This window comes from Schistocerca piceifrons, chromosome 5 (assembly GCF_021461385.2).
Source record: "Schistocerca piceifrons isolate TAMUIC-IGC-003096 chromosome 5, iqSchPice1.1, whole genome shotgun sequence".
NCBI classification, from domain to species: domain Eukaryota; kingdom Metazoa; phylum Arthropoda; class Insecta; order Orthoptera; family Acrididae; genus Schistocerca; species Schistocerca piceifrons.
Window position 1 is genome coordinate 535,276,564 of NC_060142.1, and position 25,283 is coordinate 535,301,846.

Below are 25,283 nucleotides of genomic sequence, written 5' to 3' on the forward strand. Positions count from 1 at the left end.
TTTTTCTTGGAAACTATTGAAGAAAAGTTTGTTGAATTGAACTTTCTGAGTAAGCTGCGGTCAGGTTTTGCTATTGATCAATACTTCTTCAGTGCCTGCCCCCACCAGAACTCCCCCCCCTGCACCTTCCCCCTGTAACTCCCAGACCGGAGATCTGCTGCCACAAATAATTGGCTGCGGGACCCAGAGTTCATCTCGGGGCCCTACCTTTTTCGAACTATGAAAGAGAAGAAGTCACAGGATGTGGCCTCTCTTTTAACCCCCCCTCCCTCTCCTCCAATCACACACACACACACACACACACACACACACACACACACAAATGTGAGTCAGACCTCTTGTTTATGGATGTCACCCCATACTTGTTGGTGCTGGGTGGTGGCCCGGCAGCATGACTGGTTTTGGTCCATTCAACTCCCATTTGGTGCTTATTCAATGGAACTGTAATGGATACTACTGTCACATTCCAGATTTGCGGTCTCTTATTTCCTTTTACTCCACAGCTTGTGCCATTCTTCAGGAATCACATATTGCTGATGCTCACCCACCAAGCCTTCGTAGGTATCATGCTTTCTGTCGGAACCGTGTCAGCCCTTTGAAGTCTTGCAGTGGTGTCTGCAAGTTGGTCTGCATGGATGTCATTAGTATGTGGATCCCCCTTTGTATTGTGGCTGGCATCCAGGTCCACTTGAACTCTGTGGTTACAGTTTGCAATCTCTATCTCTCCTTGACAGGCCACCTACATCTGCTACCCTAACTTTCCTCCTTCAGCAAGTACACCTTCCCTTTCTACTCCTTAGGGAGTAGACACCAGCTGGTCCCTCGGTGGAGCGTGCCATTGCCATCTGTGATCACTGTCAGGTGTTTGCTTGCCTTCAGCGACACCAGTCCTCTGCTGGCCTCACTAAACATCTTCATGCCAAAGCCCATTGTGTAATAAGACAAAGCAAGTGAGTGTGTTGGGTATGCTTTGTCTCCTCCATAGGTTCTTCTGCCTCTTCATCACGGGTGTGGGCTATGCTCCGGACCCTCCAAGGTTACCAAAACACATCAATCCTCCACAACATCAACATTTCCCCGAGGTGTAAGACTGTATTTGGCTCAAATATGTTTCACCCTTTCAGTGAATGGCCATTGCTGTGGTTCCTGTCCTCAAGCCAAGTAAGGATCTGACATCCCTTGATAGTTATCGACCAACCAATCTGACGAATGTCTCCTGCAAGTTATTTGAATGGATGGTGGCTTGTCATCTCAGTTGGGTCCTCGAATCTTGGGACCTTTTGTCTCCTTGCCATTGTGGCTTTTGGGAGGGACAGTCTCCCAGCAATCATCTGCTTCAATTGGAAACTGCAGTTCGGCAGACCTTTTCTCAGTGCTGACATCTTGCCGCAACTTTCTTCAATCTTCATAAGGCCTACGACATGGCTTGACACTATCACATCTTTCTTACACTCCATGAGTGGTGTCATTTGCCCCCCCCCCCTCCCCCGCTCCTCCCCATTTTTATTCGCCAGTTCATGCCCCGCTGATCATTTCGAGTTCAGTATGGCAACATTCTCAGCCATCTGCAGACCCATGAGAAAGCCATTTCACTGGGTTCTGTGTGAAGTGTCCCTCTATTTCTCACCACTACTAATGGCCATTGGACCATTAGTCACCCTGCTCTGTATGTGGTTGAGTTCTGTATCCATGCTTATTCCCACTCGGTGGCCTCTGGAGAACAACAGCTCCAGGGTGCTATTGGGTGCACTTCTGCATGGATGCTCTCACATGGTTAACAGTTCTGTCAATACATTCATCCCATTGTGAGACAAGTGATCTGTGCCTTAATGGAAAAATGTTCGCAGTTGTGTATGGAGCCATGACTATACCCATTCATGCACCTCTTCATTCAATTTGACAGCTATTGATGTCTTTCTTCTGAACTTCAAAAATATGGAAATTGCATAGGGAGAGATTGGAACTGTATGTAGGATGTGTAAGGGCTTTCCAGTGGAACTTCTAGAGCATAGTCAAAACAACTTTCAAATGAAGAGGAGCAGACCTCGCTACAATTGGGGTTCCCTAGGCAATTGCAAATATTTTTCCATGAAGCCATTGACCATCTTATCTCTCAACGGACTAAACATATTAACAGTTACGGCAATTACTTTGGCCTAATGAACAGTTTGCATACTTTTTCCATTTGTCTCATTTTGATTTGAGTGCCACTTATATTACAATCTGTGGCCTGCTAAGTGATACCTCATTAAGACCTGAGGTTTGTCCTGCATAAAGCTGGTCATCATGCTTGATTCAGTGCAAGACTCATCACTGAAGACAATTTTATTCCAGTCAATAGGATTCCAGGCCGAAGATGAATCTGGAGACACTCCAGACAGTGATGCGATACCAATCTTTCTCTCGCGCGTCATACGGCCCAACAGCCAGGAGTAATGGTTTGGAGTGCCATCTTTTCATAGTAAGATATAACTGCGGAATCTTTACAGCACAGCAGTATGTTCATTATACTTTATGCCCTGTTTTGTTGCCATTCATGCCAAGCCATCCTCGGCTTACATATCAGCAAGATAATGACCTCCCTTGTATAGCGGCAGTTTCTACTGCTTGTCCTCATGCTTGTCAAACCCCTCCTTGGCCAGCAGTGTCATCCAATCTCTCCCCAATTGAGAACATTTGGAGCATTTTGGGCAGAGCTCTCCAACAATCTCAGGATTTTGATGATCTAACACATCAGTTGGACAGAACTTGGCATGATATCACTCAGGAGAACATACAACACTATCAATTAAATCAAAAGCGAATAACTGCTTGCATAAAGGGCAGAGGTGGACCAACATGTTATTGACATGCACAGGTTGTTTTTATTATTATTTTTTTATTTTTTTAAAAATAAATCAGCAATTTTTCTGAAATTGTAATCATTTTTTTGTCTGTATGTGTTCGTCACTCCACTGATTTCCATCCCATTCAGATAGTTCCTTCATGGTGTCATTCCACTCCCCCATTTTTCCCCCCTTAATACTTTATAAAACTATAGCAGGTACATTCTGTTGCCAGCTGGAGTGGCCGAGCAGTTCTAGGCGCTACAGTCTGGAACCGCGCGACAGCTACGGTCGCAGGTTCGAATCCTGCCTCGGGCATGGATGTGTGTGATGTCCTTAGGTTAGTTAGGTTTAAGTAGTTGTAAGTTCTAGGGGACTGATGATCTTAGAAGTTAAGTCCCTTAGTGCTCAGAGCCATTTGAACCATTGTACATTCTGTTACTCATGACCTGTGCCCATGGCCTTCCAATATATTCAGTGCCTCGGAGAATATTGTTTTCATATCTCTGAGGCGTGTTAGCCAAGATAGCTTGTTATCAAATGTGAAGCTCAAAAGCATTACTGAATCTCCAGAACCCAGACTTATATTCAAGATGATTTATCTGAGCATCTGAATTTGCACATTTTGTAAAAAATTGTGCAATATATAGGCAACTAACACCTGGACAGTTTACGTACAATATTGTGTTGTAATTTACTTGAAGAACTGTTTTTCAGATTTGCAGGTATGAACCATCTGCTTGAAAAGGGAATCATTGGTTTTGTGATTGCTGTAGTGATAAAAGAAACACAAATTGCTATCCTATTTTATTCCATTTTTCTGTGAAATGGGGAAGTAGTACACTCATTAAGGTGTAACGTCTGATACATTGTAATGTGACCATGCTCATTTGCTTGCTCACAAAGAGATGAGGAGAAAACATGAATGAACCTAAGGATTGTAAGAAATAGTAGTGCGAGTGTCTCTTGAAAGTAAAATGTAACGTATCAACTGCTTCAGTAGTTTTCTTATGTTACATTATAAAATGTAACATCATTTTAGATTAGTGGATTCCATAAACAGATAGGAGTGCTTCAATACATCTTTTATGATGTCGGGTACTTGTATAATGTCTTTTTTTATATGTTGTTTAATTTCTTAATTACATTTTGTACATAAATTATTGTTTTTAATTATTTATGGAGTAGAATTTAAAAAAAAATCATTTTTCCTCAAATACTGAGAAAAATGATCCTAAAATGAGAGTAAACACTAAAAACAACCTATTTGAACTTTCCAAACATAATAATAGAATATTAGTAAAATGTTGAAATGTTATTTTAGCATTAATAATTATCCTTTGTCTGGAAATGAATGGTAAAAAGAAAAGATGTGCCCTTTTTTCTTCTGCTGCACCCTTATACTTTGTGCATTTATGAAAGGGTCGCTTGGAAGCATTTCTGAAAAAGAGAAATTTGTTAGCATCATCTATAAATTTCTGTGTTAGAAAGCGTTTTCTTAAAGTATTGTTATAGAGTGTAGCCTTTTACAAAAGTGAAATGTGGGTAATAAACAGTTCAGACAAGAAGAGAAGAGAACTGAGGAACCGAGCGAGGTGGCGCAGTGGTTAGCACACTGGACTCGCATTCGGGAGGACGACTGTTCAATCCAGTCTCCAGCCATCCTGAATTAGGTTTTCCGTGATTTCCCTAAAATCGTTTCAGGCAAATGCCGGGATGGTTCCTTTGAAAGGGCAAGGCCGATTTCCTTCCCAATCCTTCCCTAACCTGAGCTTGCACTCCGTCTCTAATGACCTCATTGTCGACGGGACTAACCACGACGAGAACTGAGGAAATACTGACTGAAAGAAGGGATCGCATGCTGGGACACATCCAGAGGCATAAGGGAATCCTTAATTTAGTACTGGAAGGAAGTGTGTGTGTGTGTGTGTGTGGGGGGGGGGGGGGGGGGGTGGGGGTGGGGGTGGGGGGTTAAAAATTGTAGAGAGGTCGAAGGCTTGACTATAATAAGCAGATTAAAATGAATGTAGGTTGCAGTAGTCATACTGAAATGAAGAGACATGCAGATGATAGGCTAGGGTGGAGAGCTCCATCAAATCAGTCTTTGGATAAAGACAACAACCAAGATTTGAGTTTGAGCAGCAATCATATTATCACAGTAGTGAAAGCTTGTTTTTCAACTTTCACATCATCCATGTATGAGAAATTTATGTTAATGAACTAGCCCATTGAATTCACATCGAATTGGAAAGTCATCACTGAAAAAGTTAATTTTACAGTTGCCTTTGTATTTTTAACTTAATGTAATGTTTCAGGTTTGTCGTGAGAGATTTTACGTACAATGAGGAAGAACTATTAGCTGGGAAAAATGAGATGACAAAATTGGTTACAGACAAAAAGAAACAATTTGTGAGTACCTTTAAAAAATAATCTAATTCACATTTTCTTGTATTGTAGTAACAATTGTATTTCTCATATATTTACGTGATTTGTGTAGATTTGATCGGAGATGAAGTTAGAAAATTTCTTGTTCTGGTAATGGAGAGATGTTACGTAGTATAAGGTTTGCTGGAGGTATTCCATGATTCAAGTTTTCAGATGGTACATTCAGTTGTAAGCTTCATTGGGGAGTGTGAATTCTGCAACACCTGCTAAGCAGCTTAATAGTGTCTATATCCATTTAGAGCATCTGAAGCTGCAGGGGTTGTAGGAGTTTGTACTGTTAGTCCACTCATGAGTTTTTTCTTTTTAGCTATAAATATGGTACATTTGTTGAGGTGGGCACACTTGCATTTCATATTCACGCACAGTCCTGCTTTACCGACAATGATAACAATATTCGTAAAACCACAGATTTAACACTATTACTGTAGTAACCAATGGGAGAAGCTTTTAAAATAAACTTGTGGCTTAAAAATCATTTGCTGTTCAATGTAGTCTTAGTCAACATTATACTGAGTTTTACATTTCACTCTTGTCTTGAACGTTACAATACCAGTCCTTCAGACAAAACATCAAAGAACAGGTTGCAAATGAATGCACAAGGATGCAGTGATTTTACTGAAAAGGACTCACTTATTTCATGAAAAGGACATTGACAATTATATTTCGCAGTGCATTCACATAGCGTTTGTTTTGAATTGTATCAAAGTTCAGTATAACACTGTGAAACTTAAAGGAAAAGAGAAGAAAAGTGTTATAACATCAAGTTTAACACACACATTTCAGAACAACACAACACATATGTCACAGAGTAAGTTGACAAGCAAGACATGTGTACACGTTAGCATTCGAATGAGCACTGAGTCCCAGTCTAGCGGCCGCTGCTCGGCTGGCCGCTTAGGTGGTGCATCTGCTGCATGGCTGGCAGACAGCGCCGCACGTAGGGGACGCACGTAATTGAGCGGCGGTGCTTTGAATGATCGGCGAGTCACAACAAAAAGTCCAGATGCGTTTCAAACAGGAGAAAATAAATACATTAATTTATCATGAGCAATGTTGCAAAATATTTGATAACTAAGGTAATACAACAAAAGTTGTGCTATTTAAGAATTGCATGGTTTGATACATTTTACTGAGGTTCTCTGGCATTACATTGGATGTTGTCACTGAAACTTTAATACAATACAGTAGAGCATCAGCTCCCAATCTTCTGGCGATGATCACTATTGGTAAAAGGTGCCAGGAGGTTGCAAACATTCGCAGCAGAACAGTTGGTGCACAAATATCGAACAATGGCTAACAGTGCATTGTACTGAAAAGAAACAAAAGTGGGCTGGCCTGGAAAGTGGTGACTACTTGATTCTCTTGATATGTGATCCTTTATGTCATGGGCAGCATCAGATCCCACAGCCCTTAGAGACTATATTCAGTGTCTGTTAGGTATAGTGACACACAATCACCTGCATCAACATGTTAACAGAACTTGAGAGGACACACACCCTAAATAAGGGCTCAAAGTCAATTCTTGTTTTTAAGGATCCAGCCAATTTTAAGTTATAAAATGTTCTTTGTTCCCTTTCACATCATCTGCATTCTCCTGGGTTCTGTAAATGACAACCTGTTTTTCAGACAATAAGTACTTGAGGTTCTATTCAACTGCATGAACACCCATATTGATCAAACTTTCTAATTTCTAAATTGTTTTGTTAAGGATAGATCTGGTGATATCACAGATAGGAAAGATGCAAAAAATCAGCTTTTGTTGAATACTGTCTCAGTGTAGTATTGTGTTTATTGGTCCTGTTGTTTACAAAAGCAGCCTGTGCAGAAGACATTGGATAAGTCAGTTTACAAGGATACAGATGAAAGTGATTTTTTATGCATACTTATTTAAAATTACAAATAATACACTTTATATATAAAGTATTAATATAGTACACTTCATAAAATTCAATATTTTTCAATGGAGTAAAAGCAGTGATGCTGCGAATACGATGATAAGGATTTTCCAAGGGTTTTGACCTTTCTGGTAAAGTTACCATAAATATCACTATTTTGTGGTCTACTGTCCTTGCCCATTGCATTTATTATAAATAATGTAATGGTTCCCATAATGTAGATACATGGTAAAGGAGAACTACCAATGATCTCAAATAGAGGTTTACATGAGTCTCGAGCTTCACATCCAAACATGATTCATGAATATTGTTACATTCCATCCTGGGTTTTCCATTGTTTGATTTCATGATTCTAAAAGCTCTTTTTTGCAGTTTGAATGTACTGATGTGCTGATAGCTGCATTGGAATTTCCCTGAAATGTGGCCCCATATTTAAGGCAAGAGTGAAAGCAGGCATGATATGCATACTTAACTGTTTCCTTTCTACAGCAGGATTTTAGTGAGCAAAGAAGGTAGCAGGTATTCCTCAGTTTTGCATGAAGGTATTCAAAATGTTTGTTCCATTTTATTGTGCTTTGCAGCCATAGTCCTTGGAATTTGGTTTGTCTTCTGTTACCAGTAGTTCGTCGTTGATAGAGAGAAATGAGATGTACACATCCTTGTGTGGAGCATCGTGAAATTTTAGTGCATTCGTTTTTTTTACTATTTATTAAAAGATGATTGTATTGCTCCCAGTAGCTAAGTTCTTTTCTGACAATGTTTAGTGTTTGGTGTAATACTTCCTAACTGTATAATTCTTTCTTATTTTCCTCTTTTAGTAGAATTGTGGTTTCATCTGCAAGTATGATCATTTTATTAGCATCCACATTTAAGCTTTGACCATTAATGTACAGAAGGGACAGAGCCTCTGGGCAGACACTATCTACTTTTTTGCAGTCTGAAAAGTGCTCAGAATAATTTTTAGGTTAACATTAGTGTGCTTTATGCTCATAGCTTGTTCACGATTGCTCAGGAAGGAACTGACCCAATTGTTGGACAGAACTCAAATACTGTACTTTTCATGCTTTGTCCATAGACTGCTATGATCTACCTTGTTAAAAGCTTTTGATAGGTCTGTAAATACTCCTGTCGATTCACATTTTTTGTCCCTCAGGTCTAGTGTACAATTGATGTTCTCATAAATGGCAGGTGTTGTCGTCCTCTCATTTCTAAATCTGTTTTGTTCATTACAGGGGATATTGTTTCTGTTTACAAATTTTGTAAGTTTGTCATACATATTTTTGAAATACAAGAGGTAATTGTGATAGATCTGTAGTTATTTACGTTCTCTCTCTCTCTCTCTCTCTCTCTCTCTCTCTCTCTCTCTCTCTCTCTCTCACACACACACACACACACACACACACACACCTTTTTTCTGTACTGGAATAAACATCAGGGAAAGTGGCTTCTTGAAGTGAGTAGCTGCATAAGTGTGTAAGTACTACAATTAGGTTTAAAGCACTCTTCTTTAAGATTGTTGTAGGGTGTCACAATGCTTGCAGAGCTGGAGTTTTTTAGTCCTTTTGTTGATTTTGCTACTTCATCTTATAACACAGTGCCGGTGTACATTGACCTACTTTGTGAGCTTGTTTTGTGTTCATTGAATTGGATATTCTTATTTACGTTTGATATTTTCATATTGTCAATTCCACCTGTGAAAAAGTTGTTAAATATTTTGGCTTCTTTTAAGGGGTTTGTTACTTTTTCATTTTATTTTTTTACGTGGTGCTCTGTTTTCACCATTCCCATTTTAATGACCAATCAAGCTCAGTCTTCACTTTATTCGCTGAATTACAAATGTTTTAATCATCATTCTGTATTTTTGTTGCTCTTAGTACTTTTTTTAGTATTTTGGAATACTTTTTTAGTACATGAGTAATTCAAGCGAGGAATTATTCAGATTATTCATTTCTGGAAGCAGTCTCTTCTTCTGGCGTGAAAGCCTTATTCCCCTTGTGATCCAACTATTTGTTCTAGAACAATTGGCCCTTAGAGGTGTAGTTTCCATGGAACTGCAATTTGGAAGAAATGGATTACTATATCAGTGAAGGTGTTGCATTATTCATTTAGGTCACTAATTTTATAAACCTATGACCATTTTTCTTTGTTTAATAAGCTGTGGAAGTAGTTTATGTTACCCTGACGATAGCTTGTACTTGTAGTTCGTAAAGACATGTTGTTAACAATACTGGATTTTATTTTCATGCCTAGTATTTGAACAAGATGGTCACAAAAGGCTCCACTGAAAATTTTTAGTGAAGTACTGTGTAAATTCTTGTGGATTATAAACTGGTCTAAAGCTGTTTCATAAGTGTCTGTCACCCTGGTAGCACTACTTACTTCAACCTTTAAATTGTAGGAAGCAGCAACATTCAAAAGGGTGCTTCCCTCTGTTTCTACTATTTGGGAGAAAAATCAGTGTTGAAGTCGACACAGATTATCAAATCACATTCCATTTTATTTACTTTGCTTTACAATGACTCTGTAATTTGTTGTAAATCCATCTTTCTATTAATAATTTGTGGAGCTACAATTTCACAGTTCTTTTCTGCATTTTTTTCCAGTTAAGTCGGGTAGGGTAGTAAAACATGTTTTCCTTTATGTAAATTGCTGCTTCACCTTGCTTGCTGTTATAATAAGAAGGTTAAATGAATTTAGGTATTTTAGTATATTAAATAATTTCAGGATTAAGCCAGCCCTCAAAATGCAAATACTGAGATATCCTTTAATTCATCTTTTAATAGTGTGTTAATTTTGCCAGTCTTATTATACAGGGAACTGTACATTACAGTGACAAATTTTTAGGCTGTGTCTATTCACAGCTGGGTAGGTGTGTTATATTTACAGCTTCTCATACCTTTAGTTTAAATTAGGATCACCATTAATGTTACAGTTTCTGTCTTCTTTCTTGTTCATTTTTGTTTCTGATAAATAGTTTGATTCTTTTCAAATCTGCCTTTGATTACATCATTGATACGGTCTCACACAAACCTTTTTCCTTGCGCAAACCACAGCTTCATTTTTTGCTATATGATTCAAGCCAGTTATATGAATGATAGTCTGTTTGTTGTGTTATTTTTGTTTGAAAGTCAGTGTCTGCAATATGTTTAGTTCCCTCTCTATGTTTCAACACGCTAATTGCTGCTATGTCTCGATTTATCTCTCAGAACATGCTAGATAGATTTCTTCCTTGGCTATCTGTTTTTGTTGATGATACATCTTTGCTGTTATGATTATTTTCAAAATGACCGTTCATTTTCTCTTCACTGATTTTTGTCCATAGTGCTCAGAGCCATTTGAACCACTGATTTTTGTAAGTTCACAATCATTTGGACAGTCCTATTCACAGTCGCTTGACTGTATAACATCACATTTGTTTTTATCAGAAAGTGATAGTGGCTTGCAAATTTTCTTGTTCTTTTTGCTTCGATTGTAGTTCACAGTTTTGAACTAGAAACTCATTCACCAATGTTGTTATTTTCACTTCTACGGTTGTAGCTATCGTGATTCCAGATGTGTAGTACATGAAAACATTACAAAAATTCTCATTGCTACTTCCTTTGTCTGGGGCAGGTAGATTCTCTTGATCCTCACAACTGATAATTAAATTAATACTGGATACAGTCACAGCAAGCCATAGGATTTGTGATTAGTTATGCTAAAATCCCATAAATTATGGAGAATGGCACAACAACAGAAAGAAAAGGTTCATTACTTTGCACCCTTGTATTCAGCATTCTAGCCGAGGGTCTGTTAATCATCTTTCAGAAATTTAGGATGCTCTGTACTTCCCGGTGCCAAAAATAATTGCTTGGCCACTGCCTACACCTTATTTTCCAAAGACAGTTACTGTGGCTCAGGAGTTTCTCATGGCATTGGTGGTGGTGGTGGTGGTGGTGGTGGTGGTGGTGGTGGTGATGATAATGATAGAATAACTTGGTTTCCAACAGGCACTGTATTTTGGGGTGGATGATTATGGCAGTGTGGTTGCTTACTGAAGTATTGTGATTGCTGGACACATAAATCCACGTATACATCCAATAATTATTCTCTGAGGAAAGTTTGTACTTTCCTGAGGCTCACAAACATTGATTGTAGCAAATGAATACATGTTTTATTGGAATACCATGAAGTTTCAGTAACATCACTCAAAACATCTTGAATAGTTGAAAGACCTAATTTTGAAATGTGTGTGACGTGCATTTCATGCTGAATAGCTGCTGTTTAGTTTAGATCCAGGGATATGCTTGATTATTGCTCTCTTGTTCAGCTAGCACAAAAATCCTTTTCTTTTTAGTTGTATGAGTAATTGATTGTTAACTGGTGTGTCTGGGTATATAATATCATGATTGTGTCGCTGAAGGTTTGATTCATACTAGGATACCTGAAGTTTTGTTAATTTTAGCATTAGTTTCCTCAACATAATTTGAGGACAGTTTGAGATGATGAGACTCTCCTGTTAAAACACTGAGTAAAATTCTCTAGAGGTATTGCAAATATAATATGTATAGATAAAAAAATCTACTCACCAAGTGGCTGTGGGAGAAAGCCCATTAAAGATGAGGAAACATAAGTACTTTCAGAGCCAGTGGCTCCTCCTGGCAGAACGGTTGAAGGGAAGGGAGAGGTGTGAAGGAAAAGAACTGGTGAGATCTAGAGAATAGGATGAATTTTGTAGAAGTTGCCCAGAAACCTGGCTAAGGAGACTTATTGGATGGGATGAGAAGTAAAAACTCATTGTTGGTTCTTTCGCTGGACAAGACTTGAGCAAGACAGAGTACTGAAGAAAGACTGTGAGAGTGTCTTAAGAGCAGAAAACTAAGTGCATTATACATGGTAGGCAAGTCAGAGGGGATGGGGAGAAATAGGTTAGAAAATAAAAAAATGAAATAAATATAATAAAAGATAAAAAGGAGTGAAGAAAAGGACTAGCTACTGGGAGGAAATGTGGAGATCGCAGAAATAAACATAAATTTAGGCCAGTTAGATGGCAACAACTAGGCACAAGTTGTAAAGTGGTTCTCATCTGCGTAGTTCTGGGAAACTGTTGTCAGAAGGGAGAATCCATATGGCATTGTGAGGTGAAACAGGCATTGAGGTCAAAACTGTCATTTTGTAGTGTGTGCTTTGCAACAGGATATTGTGTGTTGGCAGTATACACCCTCTGTCTTTCGCCACTACTCCTTACCGATAACTTGATTGTTATCTCTTCCTGTTATTCATCATTCCCACCATTTCCAATCCAAACCTTCATCTAGTGCCACAGTGAATCCCATCACACATGACATTCAGTCCTTTCAAAAACATGTTTTTGCACTACGCAAACCTTGTTGTCCCTGGGAGTTATGCTCAAAGAGCTAATTTGGGAGGTCCCTGTTTCTTGATGTAATCTCACTTTTCACCATCCCCTCTTACAGTTTCAAATACAGCATCCCAGCTAATCTGCAACATATACAACTTGTCTGCCAATTTTCAGTCCACCAGGCTTCTCTTATAAAATCCTGCAGTTATCTGCTCTTCATGTTTCCTTAGATGGTATCATCCATCAGTGCAACCACAGGTGAGACTTCATCTCAAAAAGCTATCCTACCTTCTCCTAAGCCATCCCAGTGGTGTCGCAATCCCTGTCCCACTCTTTCTCCCTAAACAGGCATACCATCGACTGCCACTCCTCTCCTACAAAACAAATCTGGTCATTCTTCTTAACATCCCTCAGCCTACAGCACTGTCTCCTAGAGCACTGGCAACTCATGATCACAGGGACCAGCCATAACTGTGAAGTGCTCTCTTCGTCTCATCTAAGGTCAGTCCCACCCTGCTTTTAATCATACAGCTTTGGTTAAAGACTTACTTTCCTTTACACTTAATGTCAACTGGAAGTATACTTCACAATACAATCTTTGTGGACTGTCTGTTGCTAAACATTACCTCAACCAGCAGCCAGCTGATTCCAAACCTATGATGCCCTTCCTGCTCACCTTAATCAACTTAATACTTACCAATAACTTCTTTATCTTTGAAGAGGCAGGTATGCAAACAGATCAGGGGTATCACTATGGGAATCAGGATGGCTCCTTCCCATGCCCAACCTTTTTGTGGGTCACTTGGAGTGGGCTTTCATGACATCCTTTGGCTTCATCCCTTTGTTTAGTTTAGATACATGGATGACATTTTTCCCATAGAGACTCAGGATGAGGCCCACCTCTTGAAGTTTTTGTAATTGTGTAATACATTCTCCCAATTATATTTCACATAGTCCTATTCCAAATCTCAAGCCACTTTCCTTGGTGTTGATCTCAGGCTCACCAAAAGTCAGCTACACACTTCTGTTCACATTAAACCAGTAAACAAATAACAATACTTTCATTTTGACAGTTACCATCCTTTCTTTGTAAATCTTTCCCACACAGGGATGGCATTTGATGTAAACATACTTGTTCACAACCAATCTCCTTACAGCAATACAGCACTAGTCTTACCTCGGTCTTCACTGTGTGTGCAGTTATCTCACCATCCTAGATCAAAAGCAGATTTCCCAGGTCATCAATCATGGTACTGATGATGTTTCTGAAACACAGCTTATGAGTAAACCTCTTGTTACTCTGTACTGTCCTGGTATTGAATATATTAATCAGCTACTACGAGAGGGCTATGACTTCCTAAAATATGCCTGGAAATGAGGTCCATTTTGTATGATATTTTGATGGAATAGCTTTTAACCTTCTGTCCCTCCCCACAATGTTCTGGTCAGACCTTATGCTCCTTCTGCTACCATTTCCGTATTCAATGGCTTCTATCTCTGTGATCGTTGCCACTGTAGGATTTGCCCAATGCATCGTCCTACCACTTCATGCACCAGCCCCGTGGTCGGTAAAATATATACTACCAAAGGGGGAGCCACCTGTCAAACTACATATGTCATATACCAACTGTTAAGTAAACACTGTTTGGCTTTCTGCACTGGTATGACTACCATCAAGTTATCAGTAAGGATGAAAGGTGATAAACAGGGGACGTCAACAGAAAATAACTTGTTTCAGAGCACACAAAGTGACAGTTGTAACCTTGGTGCCTATTTTACCACACTTGCCATCTAAATTCTCATTCTTGACATCAGTTCCACAGGACTTGGCAGATGCAAATTGCTTCACAACGTGCTGAGTTCTCACTATCCAGCTGTTCTAAGTTTACGTTAATTTATATGACCTCAGAATTTCTTTTAAGTAACTATTCCTTTTCTTTACTTCCTTTTATCTTTCATTTTTTACTATATTTATTTCTTTTTTTATGATTTATTTTCCGTCCTGTCTATTTTTCTCCATCCTGCCACCTGCTACTACGTATAATCCAATTAGCTTACCACTCTTAGAACTCTTTCATGATGTTTCTCCAGTAATCTCTGTCTTATTTATACTGTAACTTCCACTTTTAAGTTCTCTGACTTTCAAATCTTGTCTAATGTAGATACCAGTCTTTCCTCCTCATCTCATCCAATAAGCCTCCCTTGTCCTGGGGTTGTGTGCAACTTTTACAGAACTGTCCCCATTTCCTAAATAACACCAGTTGTTTTCCTTCATCCCAATTCCTTTCCTGCCAACCGTTCTGCCAGGAAGAGAAGCCACTGGCTCTGAAAGCTTGTGTGTTTCCTTCTGCTGCAGCTTGATGAGTAGATTTCTTATGTAACCATATCCATATATACTGTGGATCACATGTAATTAATCTTTATGAATAAATTGGTTTTTTATGTGTGGCACTTGTTGTGTTTTAAGCATGAAACACATCAGTTGTTAATACTACAGCATAAGAAATGGTGAGCTTCTTGAAGCATCACATGAATACTGCTCAAGTGCATGGAAATTGTGTTTGCTGTCTCAGAACACTGCTCTCTACAATCAAAGACAATATTCGTATAACTAATTATATAAGTTTAATAGTTTGTCTTTGATGACAATCCTCTGAACCGTGTTTGACCCATATATATTGACTTTCCTATAAGAAGAGGACAATGTAGCATTGTTAGGTAATTATAAAGTACTTATTACAGATACAGTAATGAACATTTAAAACTGTATGGTAAGATTGTTGAGGAGGATTGGTGTACTTCACTTGTATAAATATTTTATTGTTTGTTCAAAACAATGCATGTTTTTTGACATTTTTGCTCTTCAAACAGCTTTCCAATGAAAATAAGGAGATTGAATGCGACTGTGATTTTGTTGTCAATGGCACAGATCTACATGTGCTGAAAGACGAGGTTGTGGTAGGCACAGCATATATGACCATTTGTAACACAGCAGTTAATACAATGATAAAATATTCTAAACAAAGCATTATAGCAAAGCTGACACTTGCACACAGTGTCAGAATAATTACAAGAGACAATACACTTTGAAGCCAGACTCCTGCGCATACATAGCTGTTTTTCACTTTTGTCTAGAAAAAAATTTGCTATAAGGTTTTGAAGCATTTCCTTTTAGAAATCCAGCAGTTCCTGAATTGTAATAGTAATAATGGGAGGAACATGACCTTTGTTCTGATATAGTTAGTTTGAACATAGTCTCCACAATTGTTGTGCAGAGCATGCTCTGTAATGGGATACTGCGTGAAGCCAGTAAAGTAGTACACTCTTTTTCAACATATCCTTCTTGGAAACTTGGTGGTTATCGTAACAGCACAAGAGACATGGCAGGGATTGCACATAATTGGTACAAGACTGGAGTAGTTTCTCAAGTGGTGTTTATGGTCTCTCTGGTAATGGGGCTGGTGTAGGATGTTGGTAGTGATAGGAGAATGCATTGGCTAGTCTTTCACTGGGAGTAGTCACACAAACTGGCATTTTACCAGGATGTTATGGAGATTTTTTGTTCGTGTGTGGGATGGACATTATTTCAGATTATGATTTCTGAAAATTACAGCCATAACCAAAGAAGCTGGTTAATACATTTTTGAACAGGTTAATACTGGGTAATGAGAGGTGTACAACAGGGGAATCGGCAGTGCCAAGTAACTTTGAAGTAAGCTATTGGCATAGTTAAGGGCAGTGAAGACGGATAGGCTACAAACTAACAATCATAGGAGGACACAGCATTCAAGCAGAAATGTTTACTATGATTGAGATGACAACTGTGAAAGTGTAAGTACTGAGTTTCATTTGTTGGCTTGACACACAGATTCAGAAGTGTAGAACTGGCCTTCAGTGACGTTGAATTCAACATCCAGGAAAATGGCATCAGATTTAGAAGAGAGCGATGTGAAATTTAACTGTGAAAAGGAGGCAAGAGACCACAGAATTCCAACAGTTAATCTCACTATGGAGGCCTGGTGAAAAATTTGCATCTACATCCATACCCTGCAAGTCAATATAAAGTGCTGGCAGAGGGCACTTTCCCTTGTATCACATGTTAGGGTTTCTTCCTGTTCCATTCTGGTATGGAAGGAATGACAGTGTAAATGCTTCAGTGCCCACTACAGACGATCCAATCCTGTCTTCACAGTACGTATGGGAGTGGTATGTAGGAGGCTGCAGCATATTTCAAGACTCCTCACTTAATATTGATTTTTTAAACTTTTAAAATAGGCCCTTGTGAGATAGTATCTGCCTTTTCAGTTTCCTTCCAGCATTTTTGTGCTCTCCCTTGATTCAAACAAACTTGTAACCCTTTGTGCTGCCCTTCTTTGTATACATACAGTATTCTCTGCTATTGCAGTTTGTTATGGGTTCCACACTCTACAGTCACAGTGCAGAGTGTAGCAAGAGCAGGGATTGCCTGCTAGGGGAGTGACTGTTAAAACAAAAGTTTTTGAAAGCAGTCACAAGTTGCACTTCTTTTCATCATACATTTAAGGAAAAGTGTGATACTAAAGTGGAAGTTGTACATTATTGTATTTCTTTGCAAAATGAACAATAAAGTAGCTTCCTCTGCAATTAATGTTAAAGATAAAAAATGGAGAAAAATTAACTTGAAAATGTACATCAAAAAACTTTTAACTTCCATCGTGGCATTTATCGATCTGTGGAAAAACTTGTAAACTTTGTCTTACTATTCAGAAATAAGCAATGAAAATTTTAGAAAATTCAAACAGACAATTGAAATGGTGCCTACAAAAGCTGTGTAAACATTAAAATATGTCATTTATATAATTAGCATTTCAGTATGATATTTAAAAAATGTGTTTCCTGAAAATTTCCTTTTTTGCATTTATCAAATTTTGAAAAATACTCATTTCCCTGGGGCGTAGCTCAAGTTACTTCTACATCCGTCAATGACTCCCCATCCCAAATAACATAGTGCATCCTCTCTACCTAAACTTCCTCAATAGAATCACAAACTTTGTTTGATATCCCCATACAATCATACTTTTGTTAATAAACTTTGGTCTGGTACTGAGTCAAGTGCTTTTTGAAAGTCAAGAAATACTGCATCCATCTTTATGCCTGGATTCATGACATTCAGGATACATGTGAAAAGGTTGTAAATTGGGTTTAGCGTGACCAGTGTTTTTGGAATTCATATTTTCTGAGACGGAAGAGGTTGTTCTGTTCGAAATACCTTGTTATCTTGTAATGTTCTACAGCATATGATGCTGATGATCTTTAAGCTTGAATTCACTTGCAATATTATACAACCATTACTTACTGTAATAATTCTCATCAAGTTCCTGTCATCTGCACTCTTCATTTTTCACTGTGCATCCACCAGCTGTGACATTTGACAACTAATGTTGTATAAATGTGCTGGTGCTGCTACCTAAGGTAATACCTGTAGTGTATATAAATGACAAAGGCTCCTGTCTTAATATGTGTATGAAACATGTAAACAAGATATACACAATTAAAAGGAATGATTGTGCATCAACCCATGTTATGGTGAGGTAAGAAGAGGTATAATTTTTAAAAACAACAACGTTGTTTTTATAATTTTTGAGACCAGAATGTTGTCTTGAGATTTAACTCATCCTTAAGCAGTTTGTTGTTTCAGTTGACACATCATAATGACATGATAGGCTGAAATTGTGATTGTGGGCAAATAAGTGTAGTAACAGTCCAGACAGAAAATGGTCATTTCTAAAATACTGCAATACTGTGGACTGAAGTAAACAGAAAATAATTGGTAATCATTGTTGCTACAACTGCATTACAATAACTGATCCCAGGACACACCCAAAGACAGCAGATCGATTTGTTGCCATTAAATCTAATATATTTCAGTCATGAGTTTGTTGTCTAATTATATGTTTTAAGTAGTTTTCAGAGAAAGAATTTGTTATTGTGTAGCAGGATGTCTTCTCAGTTACAAAATTGTAGTTATCACTACAAATCTTGGATAATTAAATGTAATACTGTTACTGTATTGAAACTACACAAGAGTCTGAAACTTCTAGGATTCCTGGGAGGCCCCCTTGAAATGACCCAATAAATGGTTGGTATAAGGAGGAGCCATCCTGGTTCCCATGGCTGTCAACTTTTTTCACATACCTCTGTTATGTTATGTGTATTTTGTATTATAATATAAATGAATGAGCAAATGCAGTACATAGAAAACAAGAGAATATATTTCCATAACTAAAGGAATTTTCTAATCTTATGTAAAAATGCAACAGTGAACCTATTTCCTAGCATGGTTATCCTTTTTTACATTGTAAGACAGGTAAATGCAGCAATCACAGTTAAGATCCTCACAAAAAAATGTTGGAACTGTTATCAACCCAAAAGTTGGTTTGAACACCACAGTGTTGTAAGTTAGTCATGGTCCTACAGCCATTGGTGTGTCCTTGGCTGCTTCTGAACTGGCTGACCCAGATGGTATAAAGGGAACTACAGATTGATTCCAAACTATCTTGCAACTCGGTGCTTTTCACATTAACGAACATTGCCAGAACTGAAACACATGAAAAATGACAGATAAAATTCCTAGGACTAACAGGGGTCGAATCTAAGAATTTTGCAGCTATACGTTGGCGCTTTACCACTGAGCTGCTGACACACACACATACAGAAGCTAATTATTTATTTCTCAAATGTTCCTTGTTAGGCCCAAATACACGTAGGTAGTGTTCAGTATTGAGGAACAATGTACAAGGCGAAATGTGTGAACTTGTTTCAGCAAATGAAAAGTAAGGAGGAACATGGATGGATGAACTGTAAGTGAAAGATGTGATGTTGGGTATTATTTGTTGTACATCTGTGGTGCAACATAAAAGTTTTCTATAAAGAAAGTACATTCTGTGTATATTATAATACATAAAAAATTATTAAATATGTTCGTCATGTATGATGCACTGAAGACAAATTGATTTTTTAGGAATATATTTTATGAAAAGGAATATTCATGCTTTTCAGTTAAAATTTATTTCTGCACAAGTTTATTTTTGCATAAGTATCACAAATTGCAATTCATTTCCTTGAGCTTCATGAACAAATGGCATTGTAATTGTGCAGGATGTAGGTGCTGTACTAATGAATGTGTTGTTAGGAACAGTGCCCCCTTTTCATGAATAAACATCTAAGTGATTTCTCAACTTTTTACACTTTTTACTGTTCCAGAGTGACAGATGTGATCGTAGTTTAAGGCTGTACAGAAAATCTGTGTGCTGAATCTGTGTATAGAGAAACATTGCCCCTCATTAGTTTCACTGGATATTGGTAATAGTGGCTTTAATCACTGTTTGCTGTTGATTTCCACTCATCATTCAGTGTTAGCATGGATGCAGCATGACACCCTATGGTTTTGTTAATGCTCAAATTAACAAATGAAAAGGTGATCAAAGTTATCATTCCAGGGAACTCCTTTGATTAGGTTGTGCTGACAGACATATGCTCTTTCTTTTACTGATGTGACTGTTCTTTTTTCAGTGGTGTCTTTCAGGTGTACTTACCTGCCCTGTATCAGGTCTTATGATACATTCAGCATGCTCTTATTACTAAAACTGTCACATCACACAGAAGTGTATGTTACTTAGTCAGCACGCACAAGTTTCATTGTATAATCCTTCCAGTGTAACTGTACTGAAAGAGTAAACTGACACTGTCTTCACAGGCATAGGTAATCAGTGGTGAAAAAGTAAAAAATAATAAAATTAAGTTACAGGAAGTTCGATTATACCAGGGAATAGAAATTGTAAAACAACTTAGAATATAGTACCTTGTCTGATACATGACCAAAACTAATAAATTAAATAAAACAGTGCTGTAGTATTATTCAGTTGTTATATGACAAAGCCACCGTGTGAAGCTTCTTAGGTTTAAGTCTCATCAGTAATGTATTAAATTTTTTGACAGTGTGTCAATAAAAGTAAGAAGATTGTGCAGAACACTGTTTCAGAACTAACATCAGTTTACTGGAAGGGGGGGGGGGGGGGCCTTAAAGAAGACGAAGCACAGTTTCTTATGAAACTATTGTGCAACTGTGATTAATAAACACCAAACATACAAATGCTCCTATATTAATACCGACATTTAATGTAATTGAGTGATTGTTATTTCTGTTAGATTTGTACATATTAATTTGGGGTCATGTAATCTTTGGATACAAATGAATAATTGTATACACTTTTGTAGTTGTTTTTGACATTGGCTGTTAAGACAAGAAAAAAACATTGTGAATTGAAGTTACAATGTTACTGGAAGCTCTTAGAACACAAGTCCACCTGGCATTTCCAATTTTAGGGAGAATAACTGTGATTCATACAAACATACCATCATTTGATCATCAGACATACTCCTGTATGGAAAACATAGTAAGAAGCACCTCTGGCATAGAGAAACAATTTAAAGATTTGAAAGTAAATAAATCACCAGGTCCAGATGGAATCTCAGTTCAATTTTACAAAGAGTACTCTATGGCACTGGTTCCTTACCTAGCTTGCATGTATTGTGAATTTCTCACCCAGCACAAAGTTCCAAGGGACTGGAAAAAGGCGTAAGTGACCCCGGTAATTAAGAAGTGTACAAGAACAGACCCACAAAAATTACATACCAATATCCCTAACTGCTGTTTGCTGCAGAATCCTTTAACATATTCTCAGTTCAAACATAATAAACCTTCTTGAAACTGAGAAGCTTATGTCCATGAATCACAATGGTTTTAGAAAGTATCTTTCATGCGAAAATCAGTTTGCCCATTTCTCACATGATATGCTGTGAACTATGCATGAACAGGCAGATGGGGCAGGCTGTTACTAGAGGTACGAGCATATGAAATAAGTTCAAACACATGTGAGTGGCTCAAAGACTTCTTAAATAATAGAACCCAGTATGTTGTCCTCAATGGTGAGTGTTCATTAGAGACAAGAGTATCGTCAGGAGTGCCCAAGGGAAGTGTGATAGGACTGTTCCTGTTCTATATATACGTAAATGATTTGCCACACAGGGTGAGCAGCAATCTGAAATTGTTTGCTGATGGTGCCGTGGTGTACAGTAAGGTGTCGAGGAGGACACAAGATGACATGGACAAAATTTCCAGTTGGTATGGTGATTGGCAGCTAGCCCTAAATGTGGAAAGATGTAAATTAATGCAGATGAGTAGGAAGATCAAACCTGTAACATTCAGATGCTGAATTAGTAGTGTCCTGTTTGACACAGTCAAGTTTTTGAAATATCTGGGTGTAACATTACAAAGCAATATGAGATGGAATGAATGTGTGAGAACTGTGGTAGGGAAGGCGAATGGCCGACTTTGTTTTATTGGGAAAATTTTAGGAAAGCGTGGTTCACCTGTAAAGTAACCCACATATAGGATGCTGGTGCAACCTATTCTTAAGTATTGATTGATTGTTTGGGATCCGTACCAGGTTGGAAGGAAGACACTGAAGCAGTTCAGAAGCAGGCTGCTAGATTTTTCACCAGCCAACACATAGTGTTATGTAGATGCTTTGGGAAGACGATTTACTTTTCAAGAAACACTATTTATAAAATTTAGAAAAGTGGCATTTGAAGCTGACTGTCAAGTGATTCTACTGCCGCCAACATATGTTGGGCGTAAGGATCACGAAGATAAGATATGAGAAATTAGGGTTCAGACCAAGGCATATAGACAGTCATTTTTCTCTTGCTCCTTTTGCGAATGGAACTGGAAAGGAAATGATAAGTAGTGGTACAGGGTTCACTCTGACACACACTATACAGTGGCTTGTGGAGTATCCATGTAGGTCTAGATGAATGGCAGCTGGCTCTTAATGTAGAAAAATGTAAGTTAATGCTGATGAGAAGGAAAAACAAACCTGTAATGTTTGGATACAGCATTAGCAGTTCCTGCTTGACACAATCATGTCATTTAAACATCTGGGCATAACACTGTGAAGCAATATGAAATGGAACGAGTGTTTGAGAATTGTGCTAGGGAAGTTTTTTGTTAGAATTTTAGGAAAGGGTAGTTCATCTGTAAGAGAGACCACATATAGGATGCAATTGCAACCTTTTTTTGACTTCTGCTAGAGTGTTTGGGACCGCACCAGGTTGGATTGGAAGAAGACATCAAAACAATTCAGAGACGAGCTGCTAGATTTGTTACCGTTAGGTTCGATCAGCATGCAAGTGTTATGAATATGCTTCGGGAGCTAAAATGGGAGTCCCTGGAGGGAAGAGGACATTCATTTCGAAGAATGCTACTGTGGTTGCTCACCCTACTGAAATGGCAATCACTGAAGGGAAAGCGACGAGAAACACTATTGAGAAAATTTAGAGAACTGGCATTTGAAGCTGAATGCACAATGATCCTACTGCTGCCAACATACATTTCATGCGGGGGCCACAAAGATAAGATACAATAAATTAGGGCTCATATGGAGGCATATAGACAGTCATTTTTCCATTGCACTATCTGTGAAGGCAGCAGGAAAGGAAACGACTAGTTGTGGTACAGGATATCCTCCACCATGCATCATACGTGGCTTGTGGAGTATGTATGTAGATGTAGATGCCAATTTGTGGAACAGGATTAAGGTGTCTGCATCTACATCTATACTCTGCAAACCACCGTGAGGCCCATGGCAGAGGGTACATCCCATTGTACCAGTTATTAGGGTTTCTTCCTGTTCCACTCGCATATGGAGCGTGGGAAGAATGATTGTTTGAATGCCTCCATGCATGCAGCAGTTATTCTAATCTTATCCACACAATCCCTGTCTGAGCGATTCGTAGGGTGTTGTAGTGTATTCCTAGAGTCATCATTTAAAGCCAGTTCTTGAAACTTTGTTAATAAACTTTTTCAGGATAAAATGATAATTAAATGGACACCCTAGCTGCAAGCAGGCGTTGATCTACTTCATTGAGGACATGTTGAAAATGTGTGCCTCGACCGGGACTCGAACCCGGGATCTCCTGCTTACATGGCAGACGCTCTATCCATCTGAGCCACCGCGGGCACAGAGGATAGTGCGTCTGCAGGGACTTATCCCTTGCACGCTGCCCGTGAAATCCACATTCCCAACATGTCCACACCACTACATTCATAGTGCGCCTTATAGATGTTTGCCCATCATACTCATTACTCGTTCTTTCGGGAACAGGTACTACCGTAATGTTGTTGTTGTTGTGGTCTTCAGTCCTGAGACTGATTTGATGCAGCTCTCCATGCTACTCTATCCTGTGCAAGCTTTTTCATCTCCCAGTACCTACTGCAACCTACATCCTTCTGAATCTGCTTAGTGTATTCATCTCTTGGTCTCCCTCTACGATTTTTACCCTCCACGCTGCCCTCCAATACTAAATTGGTGATCCCTTGATGCCTCAGAACATGTCCTACCAACCGATCCCTTCTTCTGGTCAAGTTGTGCCACAAACTTCTCTTCTCCCCAATCCTATTCAATACTTCCTCATTAGTTATGTGATCTACCCATCTAATCTTCAGCATTCTTCTGTAGCACCACATTTCGAAAGCTTCTATTCTCTTCTTGTCCAAACTATTTATCGTCCATGTTTCACTTCCATGCATGGCTACACTCCATACGAATACTTTCAGAAATGACTTCCTGACACTTAAATCAATACTGGATGTTAACAAATTTCTCTTCTTCAGAAACGCTTTCCTTGCCATTGCCAGCCTACATTTTATATCCTCTCTACTTCGACCATCATCAGTTATTTTGCTCCCCAAATAGCAAAACTCCTTTACTACTTTAAGTGCCTCATTTCCTAATCTAATTCCCTCAGCATCACCCGACTTAATTAGACTACATTCCATTATCCTTGTTTTGCTTTTGTTGATGTTCATCTTATATCCTCCTTTCAAGACACTGTCCATTCCATTCAACTGCTCTTCCAAGTCCTTTGCTGTCTCTGACAGAATTACAATGTCATCGGCGAACCTCAAAGTTTTTATTTCTTCTCCATGAATTTTAATACCTACTCCGAATTTTTCTTTTGTTTCCTTTACTGCTTGCTCAATATACAGATTGAACAACATCGGGGAGAGGCTACAACCCTGTCTTACTCCCTTCCCAACAACTGCTTCCCTTTCATGTCCCTCGACTCTTATAACTGCCATCTGGTTTCTGTACAAATTGTAAATAGCCTTTCGCTCCCTGTATTTTACCCCTGCCACCTTTAGAATTTGAAAGAGAGTATTCCAGTCAACATTGTCAAAAGCTTTCTCTAAGTCTACAAATGCTAGAAACGTAGGTTTGCCTTTCCTTAATCTTTCTTCTAAGATAAGTCGTAAGGTCAGTATTGCCTCACGTGTTCCAGTGTTTCTACGGAATCCAAACTGATCTTCCCCGAGGTTGGCTTCTACTAGTTTTTCCATTCGTCTGTAAAGAATTCGTGTTAGTATTTTGCAGCTGTGACTTATTAAGCTGATAGTTCGGTAATTTTCACATCTGTCAACACCTGCTTTCTTTGGGATTGGAATTATTATATTCTTCTTGAAGTCTGAGGGTATTTCGCCTGTTTCATACATCTTGCTCACCAGATGGTAGAGTTTTGTCAGGACTGGCTCTCCCACGGCCGTCAGTAGTTCCAATGGAATATTGTCTACTCCGGGGGCCTTGTTTCGACTCAGGTCTTTCAGTGCTCTGTCAAACTCTTCACGCAGTATCGTATCTCCCATTTCATCTTCATCTACATCCTCTTCCATTTCCATAA

At 38.6% G+C, this 25,283-nt stretch overlaps 1 protein-coding gene and 1 non-coding gene across 2 annotated transcripts in view; one reads left to right on the top strand and one right to left on the bottom strand.

The window, feature by feature from the left end:
• Positions 1-25,283, top strand: part of LOC124798015 (V-type proton ATPase subunit C) — a 71,169-nt gene that overhangs the window by 17,477 nt on the left and 28,409 nt on the right. The window contains exon 7 of the mRNA XM_047261212.1: positions 5,141-5,234. Within this exon, the coding sequence (XP_047117168.1) occupies positions 5,141-5,234 (94 nt within the window). The remainder of the gene's footprint in view (positions 1-5,140; positions 5,235-25,283) is intronic.
• Positions 23,492-23,566, bottom strand: Trnat-ugu. Its single transcript has one exon. It is a non-coding gene; the product is annotated as a tRNA-Thr (tRNA).